The sequence below is a fragment of the Argopecten irradians genome, chromosome 15 (genome assembly GCF_041381155.1).
Source record: "Argopecten irradians isolate NY chromosome 15, Ai_NY, whole genome shotgun sequence".
NCBI lineage: Eukaryota > Metazoa > Mollusca > Bivalvia > Pectinida > Pectinidae > Argopecten > Argopecten irradians.
The window spans coordinates 7,292,477-7,314,625 of NC_091148.1; the positions used below are offsets into that span (position 1 = coordinate 7,292,477).

The 22,149-nt window shown below is 34.7% G+C and overlaps 1 protein-coding gene, 1 long non-coding RNA gene and 1 pseudogene across 3 annotated transcripts; 2 read left to right on the top strand and 1 right to left on the bottom strand.

Annotated features, from left to right (window-relative positions):
- The first annotated feature begins 1,052 nt into the window (after positions 1-1,052).
- LOC138309038 (cytochrome P450 2H2-like) lies at positions 1,053-4,702 on the top strand (annotated as a pseudogene).
- A 760-nt stretch (positions 4,703-5,462) lies between these two features.
- On the top strand, positions 5,463-8,663 carry LOC138309039 (uncharacterized). 2 transcript variants are annotated; one of them, XR_011206186.1, is made up of 3 exons: positions 5,463-6,038; positions 7,101-7,229; positions 7,820-8,663. It is a non-coding gene; the product is annotated as an uncharacterized lncRNA (long non-coding RNA). The 2 variants fall into 2 exon arrangements; XR_011206185.1 differs by lacking the exon at positions 5,463-6,038 and having other exon boundaries at positions 6,140-7,229.
- A 2,279-nt stretch (positions 8,664-10,942) lies between these two features.
- Positions 10,943-17,094, bottom strand: LOC138309350 (CD209 antigen-like). Its single transcript, XM_069250529.1, has 4 exons — positions 16,409-17,094; positions 13,816-13,928; positions 12,155-12,245; positions 10,943-11,324 (listed from the first exon to the last, which is right to left on the bottom strand). Exons 1-4 carry the CDS (start codon positions 16,788-16,790, stop codon positions 11,098-11,100), a joined length of 813 nt encoding a protein of 270 aa, XP_069106630.1. The 5' UTR covers positions 16,791-17,094; the 3' UTR covers positions 10,943-11,097.
- Between the last annotated feature and the right edge of the window lie 5,055 nt (positions 17,095-22,149).

A 22,149-nucleotide genomic window follows, 5' to 3' on the forward strand; every position in this document is an offset into this window, starting at 1 on the left:
ATATTTTTTGGAGAAAACGACGCGAACTGCGCTCACTAAATAATGACGAAACGATCGATACCCACAAGGGACCTAACTCTGTACTACGCGAAGACGGAATACAATCCAATATCAAACGTTTAAGGTCCTTTAAGGACGATGTTCCGTATCCTGTTTACAATGTGATGGAGTTTGTGATCATGTGTATGTTTCGAGAAGCTGCATTATATTCGTGTTAAATGTAGACTGGTTCCTTTCCCATAGTTATCTACTCTCCGCCAGGCTGCGCTCCGCTCTCTAGGGACCTCATTGAAGCATACGCAAGGGAGGTAACTGAGACGCGAACCAGTCCATGTTAAATGTCTCCTTGTAATAGTAGAACTCGTGTTTGATAGTGTTTTCTCACTGAAGCATACTGGAAAGAACCAAAGAGGACACCCCACCGGTAACACTATAAATTGTACTGGCAACCAGTAAACCAGTCATATCATATACTGAGAGCCAAGTAAGAACTGCCACATTTATAGACCATGGCGAATCTCAGCATAGGGACAGATCTAGAGCTTCGTAGGAGCGAACACTCAACTCATAACCAAATGTCGAGGGAGTCGATCAGAAGAAGAAAGTCAATTAGAAAGATAGGCAATTAATGCTTTATGCCTTCCACAATAAATGTATCAAACATGCTGATGCTTTACGACACGTTGGTGCATTGGCGCCCTAACTCACAACATCCTTAATTCTACAGGGGTTACGATTAGTGTCGCTATATTCAACTCAGGAATACTTCGTAGCAAAACTGAAGACTCTACCTGTATGTTCAACCACAAATGGGTTGTTTGATGAACATCAAACTACTTGAAGTTTGACGTCTCTCTCTCTATGCAATCTTCAACGGAAATCTGCAGGCCTGCGATTTGTCAATTTTCCTCATTAAATATACCACGGGTGGATATACCGACAGTGATAGTAACCCCTGTACGTAGTATCAAGAGTAAGCTCACAGAGAATGATAAGTTGTTTGATAGACACACATATGTAAAAAAAATTAGCAATAACGCATGACTGACCAGCTGACCAGACAAACATGAACAGGTGCGTACACATGTACTTCACACTCATATACATTCTCCAAAACACAGTTCATGGGTCATTGAACATCAGACAATATACACCTGTGAACCAGACATCGACATACAATAGTCATCAAGGTCATCGAATACTGGTCATTGAATTACAAACAATGACAACAAGTTCCATTGACAAGTGCCCCGGTATGTCGGATATCTAATCTCGTTTACACAAACAGTATTGCCTTGCAAAATGGAACTGGAACTCTTACTGGGCTCACTAATCAAGTGTATTGTCATATCCGTGATATTATTCCTCCTGTTTCGGATTTTCTCATCTTCCAAGCTTCCGCCGGGGCCTATTGGTCTCCCTATTATAGGTAGTCTATTCCTGCTCCGGAACACAACGCCTTCGGTTCTATATATAACAAACTACATAAGCAATATGGCGACATCTTCAGCATTCGGCTCGGGTCAAAGTTGTTTGTTATCGTGAATGGAAGTACAGCCCTCAATGAAGTATTTGTTAAACGAGGGGACGTTTTCTCCGACCGACCGAACACGTATCTGTTTTCTGTGGTCTTTATGGAGAAAGGTAAGTGTCTTACAATGAAATATAAACTTGTAAGAAGCGTTATCACTGGCATTTGTATGACCAAGTCTGTTAAAGTAAGAACTAGTTTTCAGTCGCAAACGCCTTTAAAATGAAATAGACATCAAATTTGTTAACAGGATTCAGTAGTTCTGTTCAGAATTAACCTTCCATTTGAAGGTATTTTTTTATTGTGATTAAAGCAAATAAAGGTATGTAAGGTTTGCCTTGCATACAGGCTTTAGTTCTGAAAACATAATGACAATTTACGTTAAAATCTTGTTTTGATTACTATAGGAATCGTAGCGAGTTCTGGAGAATTATGCCGTCGCACTAGAACATTTGCGTCAACCACTTCGAAAAAGTTCGGGTTTGCGAAGGCGTCTTTCGAGAAAGCAATTACGGACGAGGTTGATGTGCTCGTTGGTAACTTACAGACTCGATGTGGGGGAGAAGCCTTTGACATGAAATCGGTGGTGATGAGTAGTGTTGCCAACATAATATGTGACGTCATACTTGGACGTAGGTTCGATCAAGACGATTCAAAACTACGTCAACTTGTCCAGAAATCAATAACTTCGGCGGAAATCAATGCTTCTATTGGTATCATAACTGCTTTTCCGTTCATGAAGTATGTTCCTGGAGATATTCTGGAAATCACGAAGTTTGAACGTAGTGTCTACGCGGTATGGGAGCTTTTCCAGTAAGTTGTGGATGTATAACACGTGACTTCATTGATTCCTTTCTCCACTCACAACAGCAAGCGTCGGAGTCAAACAGCATATTTACAGGTAAATCAAACTTCTTTTCTATTTTTGTCTTACTATGTACAAAAGGTCAAATGACCATACATTTTATTATCTTTCTTTGTTATCGATATTCTTTGGTTAATAAACGCATGCGTTGTCCTCATCTTAATGGTATACTTGTACGATACTGTAACGACCCTTGCATACTGTTTACCAACTTTCTTTCATGGCTACTTATTTTCGCGATCTGTTTTGTTTCAAAACCAGCTCGTGGACATTAAACTTCGCGAATATATAAAAAAAAAAAAATGATTCGAACTACCTCTCATTATAAGTCAGGTTTTTATCTAAATAAGTGATTAAACTAAACTCGCGAAAAGAAAAGCGAAATTTTATAATGAATTATTTCTCTTTTAATGAAACATTATATTGCGTAAGTCTTTGTATATGGTAAGTCATGTATAGGCACTATTACAGTTTAAAGATCATATAAAAAAAGCAAATCTTTCGAAATTTTATTTTGTAATGTACCAAAATAGTTATATTTTAGATGTCAATCGGATTTATTAACCCTCCTACATGTACGTCATGTTTATATACTAGTAATATTCAGTAATATGAAATAAACTACAGGTAAATATCGCTTGATGTGATAAGGTGGTTTATGCATTTATGTCTATTTATGCACTCTACACTGTACAATTAGCATGCAACCTGTATATACGTTTTATGCATACTACTTATATGATAAGATTATTTATAGCATTTACGTCTATTTAGATTACAATCATTGTTATTGGTAGGAAATATAGACATTTTGTACTTTAAAGTCTGACATACTCTTAATTTCAGATGATAATTTGATGCTTTGTCTGTCAGACATATTCTTTGCTGGAACAGAAACGTCTAGCACAGTGATAACATGGGGAGCAATCTACTTAATACACCATCCGCAGTTACAGGAAAGGATGAGGGCCGAGATGTCACGAGTAGTAGGCGATGGGCGTATCCCGTCGCTTAGCGACAGAGCGGAAATGCCGTTCTGCGAAGCGGTGACGCACGAGGTGATACGATGTGCAAACGTCGTCCCTTTGTCTTTGCCACACACAGCATCTAAAGAAACAACTATTGGTGGTTATACCATTCCAAAGGGAGCGTTTGTTCTGCCAAATATTGGATCAGTTTTGAACGATCCCGATGAATTCACAAATCCAGATGTATTCAACCCTGACCGGTTCATTGACAGCGATGGGAATCTATGTGACCATGACAAGGTCGCATTAGCATTTTCGTTAGGTAATTGTGCAATATTTAGAATTATATATCGGAACTATTTGTTGTTGAATCAAGTATGCGAAACTACGATAAGCTAAATTATTTATCCGATCTCCCTTTGCTTCTTTACTTTTGAAGTTCAATTTTGACCGAATTAACCTCTTTACATGTACGACAATTAAATTTCCCTTCATAATCACTCTGGAGGATTATTTAAAAAAAAATCCTTTGGTTAAAATACCCACCGTTCCCAAGCAAAATGGATAGAAGTTTTATTAATCGCATGTAGTTAATTTTGAAATGCAACAAAACTGCAGTTCATTCCCAAAATAGAATAAGGTAACTGTATTCACAAGTACAGGTTTTAGATAGATGGTCATCAAACTAATCACCATGTTTTATTACAGGAAGACGAGTTTGTATGGGGGAATCCTTGGCCAGAATGCAGATCTTCTTGATTTTGACGTCATTGGTACAACGATTCGAACTACTTTCGGTGGATGAGAGTAGTCTCCCGTCCCTTGATAGAATCGAGGGCATGGTTAATACTCCGAGAAATCCTTTCGTACGAATTAAGGAGGCTACTTCTTTGTAAGGACAATGGGAATAGTGTCACTTCTCCGATATAATACAATAGAATACAGGACAATGATGAATACCAAAGAAGCCACTTTATACGCATAAAGGAGGCTATACTTCATTGTAAGGATTGTAACGTCACTTTCGAGATAGAATGGAAACTATTAACGAATGCACTAATAAAATCATTCGTACTGATTTAAGGAGGCAACTTCTTTGCAAGGAGAAGTGTCATTTTCGAGGTAGAATGGATTGTAATAATGAATACCAATGAAGCCCCTTTTATACGGATAACAGAGATTACTTATTTGTAAGGAAAATGGAGTAGTGGTACTTTCGAGATTCATGTATAGTAGAATAATGAATAATAAATAGATAATAACGCGAAAACACTTATTTCTGTATTGTACTGCGTAATGTACATAGATAAGCAGGTTGATTAAACTTTATTTATTATTGTTACGAATTAACCGTTGTTATCATTTGAAATATCACGGTGAGCGTGTTGGAATACCGGTAGAGAGAAAAACAAAAATGGCTGATCTCGACAGGGGGATGTCTCATAAATGATTCTTGAAATACAAGTGTACTTAATTTTCAAAATCTTAATTGAATACTTTTTAACTTGCATTGTCAGCTTTAAGATTATGTGGTGGTAGAATTAATTTAGAAATTTGAAATGATAATCAAAGTATTGAAAGTACTGAAATCCTAAAACATTTGTGTGCGTTTTGAGTTGAAGAGATTAACAATTAGAATTACTTTTGACATTTGAAATAATAAAAAGGTGAGAATAACCAGGCTGATGTTCTTTAGGAGAAAAAGAGTTCTAGACTAACGCCTTTGTGATCACGTTGCTGCTTTCGTTTACAACAACCAACAATAATATGTTATTGATATATGCAACATTTACTAAGCTTACTGACAAGTCTGTCTTTATCTACAATATCCAAGTCTCTGGATAATCAAACGACGTCGACGAGGAAAAGTAAATAAGATTTACCGTCAAGTCTCATCATCTGGTGATTGTGACATAAAAAAAATAAGGATATGAAGTCAAAATCATCAGGAAAAAAGACATAATCGAAATTAATCGTATGTGATTGAGTTTATCAATTATAATTGCTAGATTATCGTATGTGATACTAAAAACGATGAAATACATATTGCTATATCAATTGATCGGATGTAATGACAAACTATATCTGGAGAAGATCTTTGCAAAATAAAACTAGAATAGTCCATTTTCCGTCATGACGGAATCGGACTCTCCGGTTTGGTTTTCACCTTTATAATCGCCAACACCAGACACCAGACACTTCCGGAATTACTTTGTTTACAAATGGCAGCGAGCAATGACTTAATATATTTAAGCTTTACATCAATGTACCTATCAGTTAGGGATCTCTACGTACAATTTTTAAAAAGTTGAGCTTATTGAACTGTGTGAGGCAGTGAAATCACCCGATCTATTATGACATTAGATCTAGATTTTACATCTCGATCACCAACATTTATGTTGTATGATATTTTTGACTACCATTTATACACAATCGTCTGATTACTGACAAAATGAGACTCGGAGCATATAGGAGTTGTGAGGTCTGCCGATTATTTGTTGACGGCCGGCATGCTAAATCAGTTTGATCTTCAACATATACTGGCAACATTTGTATAATGTTCCTGGCTAAGGCGATATCAGATCTTCATGAACTGGAAGTATTGCCATTTATGGTTTTCCATAAAGAAATCCACGGGAGAGGTCATGTCAGCCAACTGCATTTTTATTGACAGGTTAGTAAAAATGTAGACCAAAATAAAAAAAATATTTCGAATTTTCGATTATCTGATAAAAACAATCATGTCGTTTTATAAACAGTAATAAAGTATATGTTTAAAGATGCTCCACCGCCGACAGAGCATAAATGATGTTAATCATTTGAACAATAATTGGTGTTTAATCGTATATATATATGCCTAATTAACACAAAAAATAATATAAAATAATTTATTTCGCGTTTGGTGCATGCGCAATCAGTACTTCATTCCATATAGGATATAGTGTCACGGAATTTTTTCGGGATGCAATTAATTATTTTTCATATTTTTAACTTGAAGTAAAATTAGAAGCTCAAACTTTTCAATGGTGGTGATGGTGTAAAGTAAGTTACTTTTGTAACTGGAGAAAAATACTAAATCGTCTGCTCCTGTTTTTTATAGTGAAAAAATACCATTTGTCAGCGGTGGAGCATCTTTAAGAAATCATTTGCAAAGTCAAAATATATTTTTATTAAATTATCACCTTGGAAAAAAGCTCCTCAAACATAATAATTCCCCCAGGATGACTTTTGAAACCAGGCTGGAGCCTCTATTGCAGTCCCTTTTGTTGTATAACTTTTCCCAGTTGGGGGGTGTGGTGGTATAGTCATATGGAGTTAGGTATTGATTGTGCAGACAACAATAGCAAAATAAATTATTGGTATATATTTTTTTTGTGTTAGTTAGATGTAATATAAATACACATTTAATCTTAATTTTTTGTCCAAATGATAATAATTATTTACGCTCTGTCGGCGATGAAGCATCTTTAGTAATCAAACTTCATTTTCACTAGATTTTTTTATATAGGTCATAGGTTGAAAGTACACATACAAATTTACAACAAGTATATAGCTGAAATGGATTAAATTACATTACTACTGTACTAACTAGTACTATAAATATATTTTTCTTGTTTTTTTTTTCAATATAAGAAAATGCATTACAGATGCATTTGGAACTAAAAAAAAACCCATAAACCTGTAGAAAATGTATGCATAAGGTATGTGCTGAACTTATATTTATCATACTTTACAGGTATTCTAGCTGTATTGAATGATCTGATCATCATGGGGTGAGAAAGAATACTTTGGACACCTACGATCCATGTCTTGCCTGTGACAGAGAATCTTTGGACATAAAAACTTCACTGCGAAACTGAAACAGGTACAATGGCGGTATATGCAGGATTTTTTTTATGCTAATAAATGCTAAGAAACAAGTTGCTAATTTTTCAATGTTTGTTTTACTAAGGTTTGGATTAATCAATCAAACCAAAAGATTTGGTAACCTTATATGAAATCTTTTCATTGTCAATGGGGAGGAGGGGGGTTGGGTGCAGTGGTCGAGTGGTTTATGTCTCGACATACTACTACAAGCCCTCTACCTCTGGTTTGCAAGCTAGAATCCCATGTGGAGCAATTGGTAGGAACTGACCACTTATCAGTGGCTTTTCTCCACAAATAAACCTGACATGTCGTTACATGACCTTGGTTATTAATAGGGTGTCAAACTAATAAAACCCAACTGTGAAGGAATCACATGATCAAATCTATAAATCTACTAACATGTTGTTTCATGGTAAATTAAAGTGCTCTTATAGATGATTTATATATGTAATGCAAAACTAGCTATTCCTTACTGTATTGCAGTAAGTGTTGTTCCTACAAAAAATGTTTGTATGAAAATATGTTAAGTAGTGAATGTACAGATCTAGAAGGACAGCCTAAAATCAAGTTATTTTATTCATATTTCAGCTGCATCCAGACACTCAGAAAATGGATATATTGTATGAGAATATGGATGAATCATTTGAACAGTCACAGTGGAATTAGACCACTTCATGTCTTGCCTATTCAATTGACAATCAGATTAAGAACATGAGTGATTTTAATTCAACCTTAGAACAATTGATAGAGAATCTTGGAAATTATGCACCAAAAATTGTTGAGGATATCGAGACCAGCCCCTGTGGGAAGTCTGGAAATTAAGTCTGGAAGATGATGCAATATGGCCGACTGACAGCTTTTAACTTCCACAAGATTTGGGAAGCAATAGATTGTCATCACTGTCCACAATCATTGCTGGAATCTATCATAGCAAAGTATGAACCAGGTGTCTCTGCATTTCAATGGGAAAGAAGGAAAAAAGTACCTAGTTCTTCAGGACCTGTATATAAAATCATGTAGGTCTATTAAAAATAGTGCATATAGAGCAAAAAGTTCTATATCTGATGTGAACTTTCCATATATTGGTAACAGTGTATATGGGATTTCCTCATGTAAATGACACAGAAAGAAAGTGATTGAGATAAAATGTCCATACTCATTGAAACGCATGCATTCAAAAGAGGTTTCATTGCATAAAATCGCATTAATAAGTTAACAATAAATCAATTATTTCTGAGAAATCTGAATATTACCGTCATATGACCATGATATTTATAATACACCCAAACAGGGATATACTCATTGGATTTGATAGATCATTACCTTTTTTCAATAGCATTTATTTAAACATTTAGTGTATGCTGTTACAAATAAGCAATAAAGCACACTATTTTTATACAAATAAGTGAATAAAATGACAAATTTATTACAATTGAGTGATTTTTTTTATTTTTCCATGAATTGCTTCTCAAGATTGCACAAGACGTATTGCACCGCAAATTCAATTAGTTTGGTCCAAAATTGGCTTTACTTTAAAGGGTACAGCTCCTTCAAAATGTGAAAGTATTGAGATGTCACATTGTCTTTTCAACATGTACTGGATTCTATCTTGGGCAATTTATCATGTCTAAGTAACAATAGCACTAGAAAGGTATTTATTCAATATAAATTGTAAATGGTACTATTTAAATGACAACCACTAGCTAGAACCACAGAAGGATAAGGATGTAGACTTGGCATTTTGCTCGATTCTTATAATATATATACAGTAGTTTGACATGTTATTATATCTAGCACAAATGTATATTTATCACATAACTAATCAACTGGCCCGTTCAGCAATGCCATTAATATCACAACACACCTGTAAATTAAAACTATTGAGACATCATAGGTACAAATAATGACGTCATGATCAAAATATGATGTCACACAAGTGTCTCTGTTGACAAAAATGTCAACTCCAAGCTTGATTCCACCACTCTTGAAATGGAAAGTTGATAAGTTCTATCTAGATTTCCATAACACAATTGTACTGATCTGATAAATAGAATCTTACACTCATGGCTTGATAATATTAAATTTATTAATCTCCTTAAACGCTTTGATATGCCACTTTCCACAGTGTTCATAGACACTCAATCATGTCCAGAGAAGGGCATCAAAACTTATTCCGGGACTCAAAAACCTAACATACGAGGAACGCTTAGAAAGACTAAATCTTCCAACTTTACAACATCGGAGAACTAGAGGGGACATTATAACTGTTTTTAAAATAGTTAAAAACATATATGATCATAGAGTCACTGAGAACTTTTTCCAAATGGACAGTACAGGCAAGAGAGGTCACTCTGAGAAAATTTTTAAGAAACGTTGCAATTTAGAATTAAGAAAGAATTTCTTCAGTAACAGAATAGTAGACATATGGAATAATTTGCCGCAACATATTATAGATGCAGATACTGTATACAACTTTGAAGTAATGTTATATAGATAAACACTGGAAAAATATTTGTTTTAAAATCTAATAGTCTATATTGTAGGATCATAGTCATTGATATACTGGAATTCATTTACTTATTTTATGAATGCATATTGTTGATATGGATATAGAGGCTTCCAGCCTGCATCCATCAATTGTCCTAATAAATCCTAATAAAAAATGTAAGTCTGATGAATATCCTCTATCTATCATACATAAAACATTCTTATATATGTTATTGAGATATCATAAGGTACTCTAAAAGAGATTAAAATAAATGCTGCAGATATTACGATGCCTTAATTCAATATGAGAGTTACTAAACCCCTGTCATAGCTACATTTGTACGTGTAAGAGCTTAGGCCTACATGTCCATGCATATGTAGATCTATGGTATAAGTTGATGATGTCTTGTTTAGGTCTCCGTTTTGCTGCTTTTATTGCAATACATGATGTTCAACATGCAGGTTGGGTATCTGGGTGTTTTGTGGTCCTAGTTCTCCTCGCAACATAATGTTTTTTAACATATTTGTGTCGCTTTATTTACACTTTACATCGTTCAAACTGCCGATTTGTCGTAGGGAAATTAATCAACGTGACCCTGTGCATTTATTCTTTGCTACTAAACATGGATTCACTATTGCAGATGCCCCAACAAATGTGTTTTACCCTATTTTTACTTCATTTCAGGCCAGGTTTCGGATTGTCTGCATGTAGTGAAAACCTACTTTCGCTTCGCGTATGTCTGGCATATCGCTTATGTCATTGAAGAAAATAGGCGCGCCGCTTAAGACTCGTATAATTGGAAAATCGATTATTGTCGCCCAGTATGCAATCGAGTATTGGTGCTTCCAACTGCCTTCGTTTTGTACAAGAGCACGCGACGTCTGAAATCTTTAAACGGTCACGTTAAGGTCTTTGAACTTTGTTTACGGAATAATTTAAGTATTACATATTGTTGAAATTCATTACTGAAAGAAGTATGACGCATATCGGCCCGCTTTGATCTAAAGATGAGTGACCTATTCAAAATCTAAAAAAAAAACTGCAGTTGCTTTTTGATTTATTTATGCGAACAATGAAATAAACTACTAGTTGCAATCTGTTTTTGGACGTATATGAATTAATACGTCACGTGACATTTCACCTCTAGTGTATTTTTAGCTTGAGCACGAGCTGTGAAGACCATATCTTTTTTAGATGTATTCTCTAAATTTCTCAGGTAAAATTGCAGCATCATCGGTAGTGTAAGGAATCGTTAAAGCACTAAATATGTAGAAAAAAAACCTGTTATGTCGCAGTGTATGTATAATTTTATTCAGTAATTCGGTGATAAGTTATGACACAAAATGATTGCATTGCCATTTCGTGAACACGATGAACGTTAGCGTACGATCTCACAGATATAGAGCACGGAGTATCCCGAACAATAACAGTCGTGCATCTGGAAATTTTCTCTTGATTGTGTACACCCACATCTCTGTGACCTTACTCCGTTTGGCTCACCTCTTGCCCATGTCCTTTTTGCCGTATCCACTGCCTCACCACTAACAAATACCCAGCTTGCGTCGTCAATTTGTTCTCGTCCGGTATAAAACAAGTCGCTTGATCCTGTTAAAAAAGGTAGATTGATAATTAAAGAGCCAACTGTTATTATACGTGTAGATAACAACGAAAATGAATACCAGGCGTCAATTCCGGATGGTTAAATTACAATATTGTACTATTTGATTTATTTCGTCTATTTATTATTTAATATTTGTTGGATTTACCTGATGTTTAGTTCCAGCACGAGGATGAGTACCTTATATATTAGTGTTTATTTGATATACAAAAGCTTTTTCAAACAAGTAGACGTTAAGCGTATAACGTATTTTCGCTGTCAAAACTTTTCACAAATAGAGCTTAATATGAGCAATATTGAACTAGAGCTTAAATATTTGCCTTTAAGGTATATGAGTTCCAAGTATTGGCCTCATAAGCTAAAAATGCAGATGTATTTTGATCCGGAATAGATTACGAACATCTACGCGCACACTGCTAAAAAGTCATCGTTCCTTGAATATCTACATTATCTGAAACTTGAAAGAAGATCAAAAATGAATTCTATCCCTATCACCCCTCCGTGGAAGGATAGGATAGGACCATACAATGTACAACTTTAATTCAACTTTGACCATGAAACGTGTATTCCGTCTTTGCAAATTACAGAGTTAGCTCCCTTGCGGGTAGGTATCGATTGTTCCGTCATTATTTTGTGAGCGTAATTCACGTCGTTTTCTCCGAAAAGTATGAGGTTATGCTCGCAAACACATGACGTCACAATCAATATCCACCCGCAAGAACAGATAACTCTGTATTATGCAGATACATAATTCAAAATTTCAATTAATCTTGACAAGTGGTTTTGGAGAAGCTAAAATGCACATAGTTTGTCTTACCGATGCGACTCGGTAAATTCTCCATCACATAGAGCGCTTCCTCGTCCGTCTTCATCTCAACCAAGTTAGCTCCCATCGCTTCACACCGATCCTTAAGTTAAAACATGGTATTACATGTTTCTATAAAAGATTCTTTCAATTACATTATCAAATATGATCCTACATATTCCAGTTTTTATAAACCTCAGTGATAGGAATATTCTTAGATACTTTAAAGATGCTACACCACTGTCTAATTGTATTTTCCTCTATAAAAATCTGTGGCTTGTTTTACTAAGCTTCGTAAGTTACGATAATTTTTTTCAATTTACAGTTTTCGTAAGTCAAAGTTACGATGTATCTGTTTTACTAAAGCGTTCGTTAAATCTTCGTTGTAAACTTAACTTACAAACATGTTTAATTACCACACTTTAAATCGTGACATAAAATATAATTCATAACTTACGAAGAAATTCTAAGTTACGATAGCCCTGATCTGTCGTACAAATGTAAGTTTCTGTAACGTATCTATCAGTTAGGTTCGCTTACTTGTGTAAAGTACGAGTAGCACTACTTACTGTATAACTGATATGCTTGTGTTGTGTAATATAGTGAATAAAACATGGCTGTTCGACTAAACATGGTAGCTGTCTAGCTGCTGCATTGTGTGTGCTATAAAAGCCATTAACCAACGTAACAGTTTCGTCATGATTTTAATCGTAACTTAACATATGAAATTTAGCAAGACAGAAACTTCACGGATCCTAACTTTAGTTAAGGTTACGACAATTTCCTAACTTACGACGCTTATTAAAAAGGCCACAGGAGTAGATGAATAAGTATCATTTCTTCAGTTACAGACGTTACTTTTCACCATCACCACGACTGACAAAATGAGTTCTTATTTTACTTCAAGATAAAAATATTAAAAATGATAAATTGTGTCTCAAAACAAATTATGGCAATAAGTATTGATTGTACATGCAGCTAAAGCAAAACAAATTATTTATATTTTTTATTTTGTAGTTAGACATATATTGTTTATAATTTAATTGTGTTTCTCTCGTTGCACCATGCCAATAATGTTGTGTTAAATCATAATGTTAACAAAGAGGTATGGTTATTTTCCGTATGTCACGACCTACGCCGCGATATGTTCGGAGAATAAAGGCAGAAGCAGCATTCAGTACGTAAATAGTACATGTACAAAGATACCGATTCGAAATTGATTGTATTAAATTGACAATTAAGTAAGAATTATTCAGTTACATAACCATGAAGAAAAATATGACATAAATGTATTACCCTACATTTCTATATAAACATTTCTATTAAACATATAAACATAAAATACATGTATTGAAAACAAATCCACATCTTTGTGAAGTAATTTAATTGGAACCGATGAAACTCAAATCGTATAACAATACCATTCAGCATGTACTATGTGTATGTTGTACTCATTTTCGAGCCAATGTCACGAAAGTTAAAAAAAATGCATCGGTGGATTTTCTCTGGGTACTCCGGCTTTCCTCCACGAACAAACCTGGCACGTCCCTACATGACCCTGGCTGTTAATATGACATTAAAATAATAAAACTAAAAGCGTATTTTGAAACGATCACATTTAGGACGCCACAGGTCGTACCATACCTCTTTGGCAGTGTATAAGATTCGCTTACCTTTGCTGTTTCCCAATTAGTTTTATCTTCAGAGTAATAGTAACACTTTTCCGGAGACGTTGTCCAGCCATCATCACAGTCACGTGGTCGGCGTGTAGGAGTTGGGATGTTCTCTACGTACGTTGATAAAAATAAAATAAATCAATAGCTAATTTCCACGGAATGGTAGAAATCGGGCTACGCTATTTACGCTCTTAGAAACGCTTCTTTTAAATAGAAATACGTCGTCTAGGAATGCATATGTGTTAAATATTTGCTCGGTGTTCAACTCACGGTCAATAATTCAAATATAAAAGTTACCCACGGAACAGTAGAGTGTTTCACGAATTCGTATAAGCAAAATTGATATTTCATTGTATTGTACTTTGTCTTGTATTTCGTGCACTGTATAGCGGGTATGTCGTATCATCGTTGAAAAGTGTGATTTTTGTCTTATATTCAAACAAATGATATATCTAAGCGAGAAACAGAGCTAAAGCTGGATTAAGTTCATACAATTATCACAAATTTCAATGATTCGGTAATTTTTTTCTCGATGAATGTTGCTGCTATAACTATATTTTCTTAATTACGCATGCGAAAACGCTACAGATTGGTATAGCTGTACGCATACCGAACACTTAAAATATATGAGACAGTGGATATTACTTCTTAAAATATCATTTCTTCAGTCGAACGTTATTTCCGTGCCAGCAGTACGAAGCTGACGTAAAATTGTATACGACGTTCAGTTGGAACGAAACCGATTCGTCTGGTAGGTCTCGTTTGAGAATTTCTAAGTTCTAAAATGTTTATCCGTCATGTGAAATAATTCATGCTTAGAATGTGATTGGTTTACAGAGTATAAACGAGATGGTTCCCCAAAACTTTAGTTTTGCTCTTCACAATTTAAGTGTTGAACTGTTTTCAGGTGGCTATATAATCAGAATAGACCGAATTACAATGCGAAAACGTGAATTGATTTTATTCTTGATACACTGTATTTCAATTTAAAAATTATAAATCTTAGCTCAGATTCTACTGAAAAATGAGAAATAATTAAGGAACTATGACGTATCCACTGTATGTTCTTTAGTGTGTACCGGTTAGCGTATTCACATGCGTAATTTGGAAAATAAAGTTATAACAATAATATTCACAAGAAAAAGTCACGTACATGTAATCATTGAAATTTGTGATAATTTTATTAACTATATCCAGCTTTAGCTCTGTTTCTCGCTTAGATATATATCTGTTTGAGTACATAACAAAAATCACACTTTTCAACGATGATATGACATACCCGTCTATACTGTGCACGGAATACAGAACAAAGCATAATACAATAAAACAAAAAGTGCACTTCTACGCATTGATAAAACACGCACCTGTTCCGTCGGCAACTTGAATGTTTAGATTATTGGCCGTGAATTGAACACCGAGCAAATATTTATAACCTACGCTCCCCCAGACAATCCACGAGTGTAAATAGCGTAGCCCGGTTTGTACGATTAGCCCCGGTGATATTGTTTTGACTGTGAAAGGGAGAGAATATAAAACACGTGTCTTTAAAATGTCGTCCAATTTTATTTGTTTTCAGTGCATAATAATACGAAAATATATATTGGACATAATAATACAAAAAATATATATTGGACACAATCATTCGGAATTAGGTATAAACTAATAAAGTCAAATATAAAACCAAATAACATATCCGGAATTGAGTGTGAACTCCCTTACATACTGTACATGTGAAGTAGATCTAGATATTTCAAGATTTAATTTCGTGAATCCAATTACTTCCTGAAAACTTATTTCGACGAATTCATATCTACAACATTTATATTGATATGAATTACTATTCAAGTTTGAATTCGCGAATGTAAATATTCACGAACTTGTATTGGAATGAAAATCGCAACAATTAGTCGTGCGAAAAAAACGTTGGTTTACAACATGCATAGGGGAGTGTGTGTGTATTGGAGAACTGCTGTATTATGTGCAACGATTTTTAATTAAACTTTAATAGCATACTTTTGCAACTCTCTGTTATACTATCTCTAGAAATCGTACTGGTTGAGAGACGGAAAAGACTATTGGAATAAAAGGGAATAAAGATAGTTAATTCAATCAAATCAAGTTAATTAATTAAACAACCGTCAGTTAAATACAACTAGTTTATGTACAAACTCGCCGTAAAATACATATGTATTTAAAGATGCTCCGCCGCCGACAGGACATAACATATCTTTTGAAGAATTATTTAACTTATGTAAAAATGTCTGATTCACACAAAATAGTTGTAAAATAAATTGTTTTGTGTTTGATGGATGAGCAATTATATATATATAATTAGTACTCCAGTTCATATAGGGCATAGTGCAATGGGCTATTTTCGGGACGCAGTCAACTATTTTTAGTTTTAGTGTATTCATCTTGAAGTAAAATAAGAAGCTCAAACTTTTCAATGGTGGTAATGATGCATTTTGTCTGCTACTGCTTTTAATAGGGAAACATCGTCGGCGGTGTAGCATCTTTAACATAATTATTTTTAGATATCTAAATGCAATGTTTATAAAATATACATCTTATGATAATAAATAACACCTACCAGTATTGTCTCTTTCGTCCAGAAGGCGACCAAATTCTTCCTGTTCATTCTCAAGAAGGCGAATCTCGTTCTCAAACCCTGACAGCGTCTTTAACAAGTCTTTGAGCTCGTTTGATGTTGATCTCTTGAATTCTGATTGGTTACAATTACATTTATCGTCAACTCCTGTGAGTTCCTCCATTGTATCAACTCGTCTTTGTAGTTTGAGTATTTTCTCGTTTAGACTGAAATAAGTTTGGTTCAAATTATCAAACCCTTCGTTTGATAAACTCCTCAATTTTGAATTTTCCAACTTATCGAACCGGACGTTGGTGTTTGAAAACACTCCTTCATTGAACAATATCAAAAATAGAATACGGAGTGTAAAACACATCTTCATCATGCTAAAGTCTTGTTTGGTATAAACGTGTGAAAATCCAGAAACAGTTTTAAGTGTACATGTGGTTTAAATAGAACTATTGGTCATTTGATATTTCGAATATGGTAAATATCCATATCGTGTTCCTGTGAAATGAATATCCTGACAATTTCTCGTTAAGATTGAAATAAGTCTCGTTCAAATGACCAAATGCTTCACCTGATGAGCTTTTCCCTTTTAGATTTATAATTGGACATTTTTGTTTGCAACGATTATGTCATTGCACAACATCCACAATTAGAACGCTGAGAGTTAAACACATCTTCCTCGTTCTTAAGTCCAGCTTGGTGTGTATAACCGAGGACAGAAGTTTAGGTTAACATATGGTTTGAATAGAAATACCGTAAACATCTATATCATATGTTTGTGGAATGACTTTCTATACCACACCGCAACAACTTTTGTGATTTATAGATGTGAAGCTCATAAGTTTAGCTGTTCTTTTGACATTTAAAGATACGTTCTACAGTTGTAAGAAATAATACGAGAATCTGCCGAAAAGTACGTAATATTCATCAATTATGGAATTTTGTTTAGGCTGATAAAACTTTAAACCACTATGGGGAAATAAAAAATGATAGAATCCAATGCCCTTAACATATGTATTATTCAAAGGGTTTCTTTGAAAACATAAGTAAATGCCAGGTTTGTAGGTCGATGAAAGCCGGAGTACCCAGAGAAAAAAGCCGACAGTGGTCAGTACCAAGCAAATGTCCGAAATGGAATTCAAATCCTCCAATGCAGAGGTTGAGGGCTTGTGTTGATATATCGGGACATCTTAACTATTTACAATAAAGTAAGGTCATGGGGTATCACCATGATAACATCTTTGTATGGGCAAAGCGCAGTATTAGCTTGGTTGTCATGTCACAATGGTAGTATCAGTTAATGTTTGTTATCTTCAACCTAAACCTGAAATCAATATGGCTGCCTTCGGCTGACAACTCTCGTGTATGACTAAAGTTATTGTCAAATTCTCTGTCAGTCCAATGCTTTACTCTCGAGAGTAAGACCGTTTTCGTTTATACGAATTGACTAGTTGGATCTCTAGTTGTTCGTTTATGAAATAAAGAAAGACCTATGATTTTATATTATATCAAATTAGCTTGACAAAGCCCTGATTAGCTTGTATCAAAAACTGCAGGTCAGTCAGGATTTATACTTGACCTAAAAACTTTAACATAGGGTCGAACCGGTTGTTCCGAATAAATGAAAACGGCCATCCTCGTTCCACCATTTTAACTCTAATCAAACTCTCCAAATACGGGTGTTCTGAAAACGACTTTCACTTTTCGTATTTAATATATTTTAAGCATATTCGAGTAAGAACTCTGTCGACCCGAGAGTTGCGAGTCGAAGGCAGCCAAGGGGTAAGCTCGAGGCAAACATTTAAGAAAAAGTAGTTGCACAAACCGGACTACACTATTTACGCCCAGTGAGCCGCTTACTTTAGATATAAGATGTCGTTTGAGGGAGTATACGTGCTTAATATTTGCTCGGTTTTAAACACGGTCAATACAAGCTGCCCACGGAACAGTAGTGTTTCACCATTTTGAAATGTAATTCGTTTAAATGGGATATACACGAAATACGTGATGATATAAGATTTAAATGTAATCAAATATAAATACATCTCTCAATCGCTAAAAAATATAGACTGTGGAATTGTATGTATAGGATAAACCACGAGTTGGTGTAGAATAGGCCACAGAAATCACACCAATAGGGGACTGCAGGCCCGAAATAGGGTGTTTTCTCAGACCTTATCTACACCAACGAGTAGTTTATCATATACGTCCAACTCAAAAAATTCCCATCCCCTTTTGAACCCCATCAAACACTGCAACAACTGAATTGGTTACACAGGTAAATCATGTTTATTCTATGGTCTTATGATTACAGCCAGGTAAGGTTTAATTATATATACATGTACACTGTACACGTGTATTTCATTCGCCATATCACGGTTACATAGTCATCAATTGAGAATGGATTTTACAAGTTTTTTATATTGATAATCAATCATTAGTTACACACTAAAGAAGTAAATAATAATTACCGTATCAGTTATCTGCGGCACTCTCTCCGAACGTGATGATAAATGTATTGGTTGGCATCATTTAACCTTCACCCCTGGACCAAATTCGTCTTACCTTTGAGACCGGGATCAAACATATATATTTCAATATCAATTATGTCTGTGTCAGGTACGGACCATAGATCACTTGTTTTCTGTGGGCTTTATGGGCTAATCATAATGCATCCATCAATGGGGACAACCTACGTCACCGGAAGTGATATCGGACACACAAAAACAATGAAAAAACGCCAGCTTCAAAATGAAAATCGGCTGAAATTATGACATAAAAGCAATACATCTTCTAAACCTATCTTACGTCAAAGACAGTGTATTGTTGGCGACTCTGTGAAACTATTAGATATCGTCAAACTAGCCCAGATAATGCAAACACCTCGACACAATATTTTTCGACAGCAGGGGTATTGGTCACATTTTATTCATTAAAACATTATAAATTGTAAATGAATAAATTTGCTATCATAAAACTGTCCCGTTTACTGATATATATTAAATGACTCTTGAAAGGAAATATTCCATTCATTATTTCGCCTAGTGGAGAAACATAGACGGTACTCTATTATAAATTATGAAAGTGATATCATAATCGCTCACACTTAAAACTTTGTGGATAACGGTCATATCCAAAGTTACGAAAACTGAATATTGCGGCATTTTACACGTAGTCGTAATTTACGCATTCATGCAACTCCGGTGGATACGCCGCCAAAACACTTTTATTGCATTTATCTGATCTTGAAAGACAATTTTTAAACGCACCATCAGCAAATGGTTGGCGATCTATAAAAATAGCCTTTCCCTCATTGCTCGTTATCCGTCCGTCTTTTGTTTCCGTTATTTCTTTGAAAGTTCTGGTGGGATTCATTTGTAGATCCAGTGATGCATAATATATTTCGGAATCAATCAGAAATTGAGATGGGAAACAAGAAACCGTCATTTTTTTCGATATCGCTACATGTATTTTCCAGAGAGTATTAAGGGTCGGTTTTAAATTTCATGTTTAGAAAGCCATTCTTCTTGATTCTTATAGTCGAACTTGCTGCTATGATTGAAATTCCACATGTGAGCTTAGTTATTCATATTTCATATTGGGACCGATCCATTGACAAGATGGCCAACTGGTAATCATCTTTGGTTTTCATATAGGAATTATTACCCATATTTCTAATCAAGTCCATTGCACATTAAAGTATGTACTTAATGGACCTGTCTGGAATTTTATAAGTACTATATCTATCTTTACCCTTGTTGTGCATACTGCGCCAATGGGAAAGCGCGGTAGTCGACAACTTGAAGTTCGTTACCATGTAGACATACAATTATGAAATATCTTGTTTGATATACAGAATATAGATATTTTTATATTCATTAATGTCATATGAATGTATTTATTAATGCTCGTTTTTGAGACAGATAAGATTACAAAATAATAGATATTTGGCTATCTTGAAATTATTTGACTACCATCGTGCTTAATAGTATTTATATGCATTTATTTTTTCACTGCAACCCCACTATGTATACTTACCAATCGTATTTGATCTACTATCCACTTATTTTTATGTGACGTCATAATTTTTTTGCCATCAATCACAGTCATTTTGTCATTGACGATATTGATTTTTTTTCTTTGCATTAGATGCAAATATCTTAGGATATTATCAAAAAATTGTTATCAAAAGAAAATGTATGCATTAAAGTGCATTAAGATGACAATTAGGGGAGTATGAATGCCAACTGGACATCGGCAAATTCAACATGAATCGCTAAAGATATTGGCCCCACATTTTAAATTGACTGATTTGCCAATCCAATGGTGGACGTCACGATATCTCTTTGTCCTCTTGTTAACGACTGATTTTTCTTTATAATTTGTTTGCATATGATTATTTGTGCTATTGCTTTTAAGATGTATTTTAAGCACTTTTTCAATCGTTATTGTTTGTTTATTTGTATACAGCAAATCAGAAAAAAAATTCAGATTCAAGTCGAGTGTCTTTTATAAAAGTTCAATATCAGTTAAAAACCCTCCTGTCTATCATGTACTAAGGTATTTCTGCAGCTAATAGATCAGACTGCATTTCCTTTTTTTTTACATTGGATACTTTTATATCATTCAGTTTGATGAAGTTTGTTGTAGATCGTCACTGCGAAGCTTTTAAATCATAATTAATTTAACACAGTAACGTAAATGGTACTTATGGAGATGTAATTTGTCTACTTGGTAAGGGTTGCCTCAGTTCCACTTTGCTTCAGCAAGCATCCACACTGCATTTAAGTATTTAGCAAAAGCAATATTTACGGTAATAGTTAATGATTTATCATGTATCTAGGTAGTATTTCCACTTTATCAGAATGATTAGAGAGGGAAAGTAAAGCTACAATATCTCAGCAATCTTAACGAACCGACAAACCATTTCAAAAACTTCATAAGATAAATTCAATAAAAATATTTTGGCGGTGTATCCACTTGAGTTGCATGCTTCGTAAATAACGAATACATGTGCAATTCTGCAATATTCAGTTTCCGTAACTTTGGATGTGACCGTTACCTGCAAAGTTCTAAGTGTGACCGATATCACTTTCATAATTTCTGATTAAGCACCGTCTATGTTTCTCCACTAGCAGATATAATGAATAAAATGTTTTCTTTCAACAGTCATATGTTACATGTTAGTAAACGTAACAGTTTTGTGAAAGCAAAATTTAGTTAGTTTCAATTTATAACGTTTTAGTGAATAAAATGTGACCGATATTCCTGCTGTCAAAAAGTATTGTGGCGAGGTGTTTGCATTGTCTGAGCTAGTTTGACGATACCTAATAGTTTCACAGAGTCGCTAACAATACACTGTCTTTGTTGCACGATATGTTTAGAAGATGTATTGCTTTTATGTCAAAATTTCAGCCGATTTTCATCTTGAAGCGGGCGTTTTTTTCACTGCTTTTGTGTGTCCGATATCACTTCCGGTGACGTAGGTTGTCCCCATTGATAAATGGCCCTGAGTGTTAAAAGGACTTAAAACTGATAACTAACCAATCCCTCACTTAATTTTATAATAAAACGTTCATTGATTGCGAGTTGGGAATTTTGAATAACAATTTGTTTTTAACTGTCAATCCAATATTATTTAATAGTAACAGTCCTTAGTCAACAGCCTAAAGAGGCTTTTAAGTGTACTAGAGCACGTGATAATGGTGTATTCATAAAAACAATGCCAGAGTAGG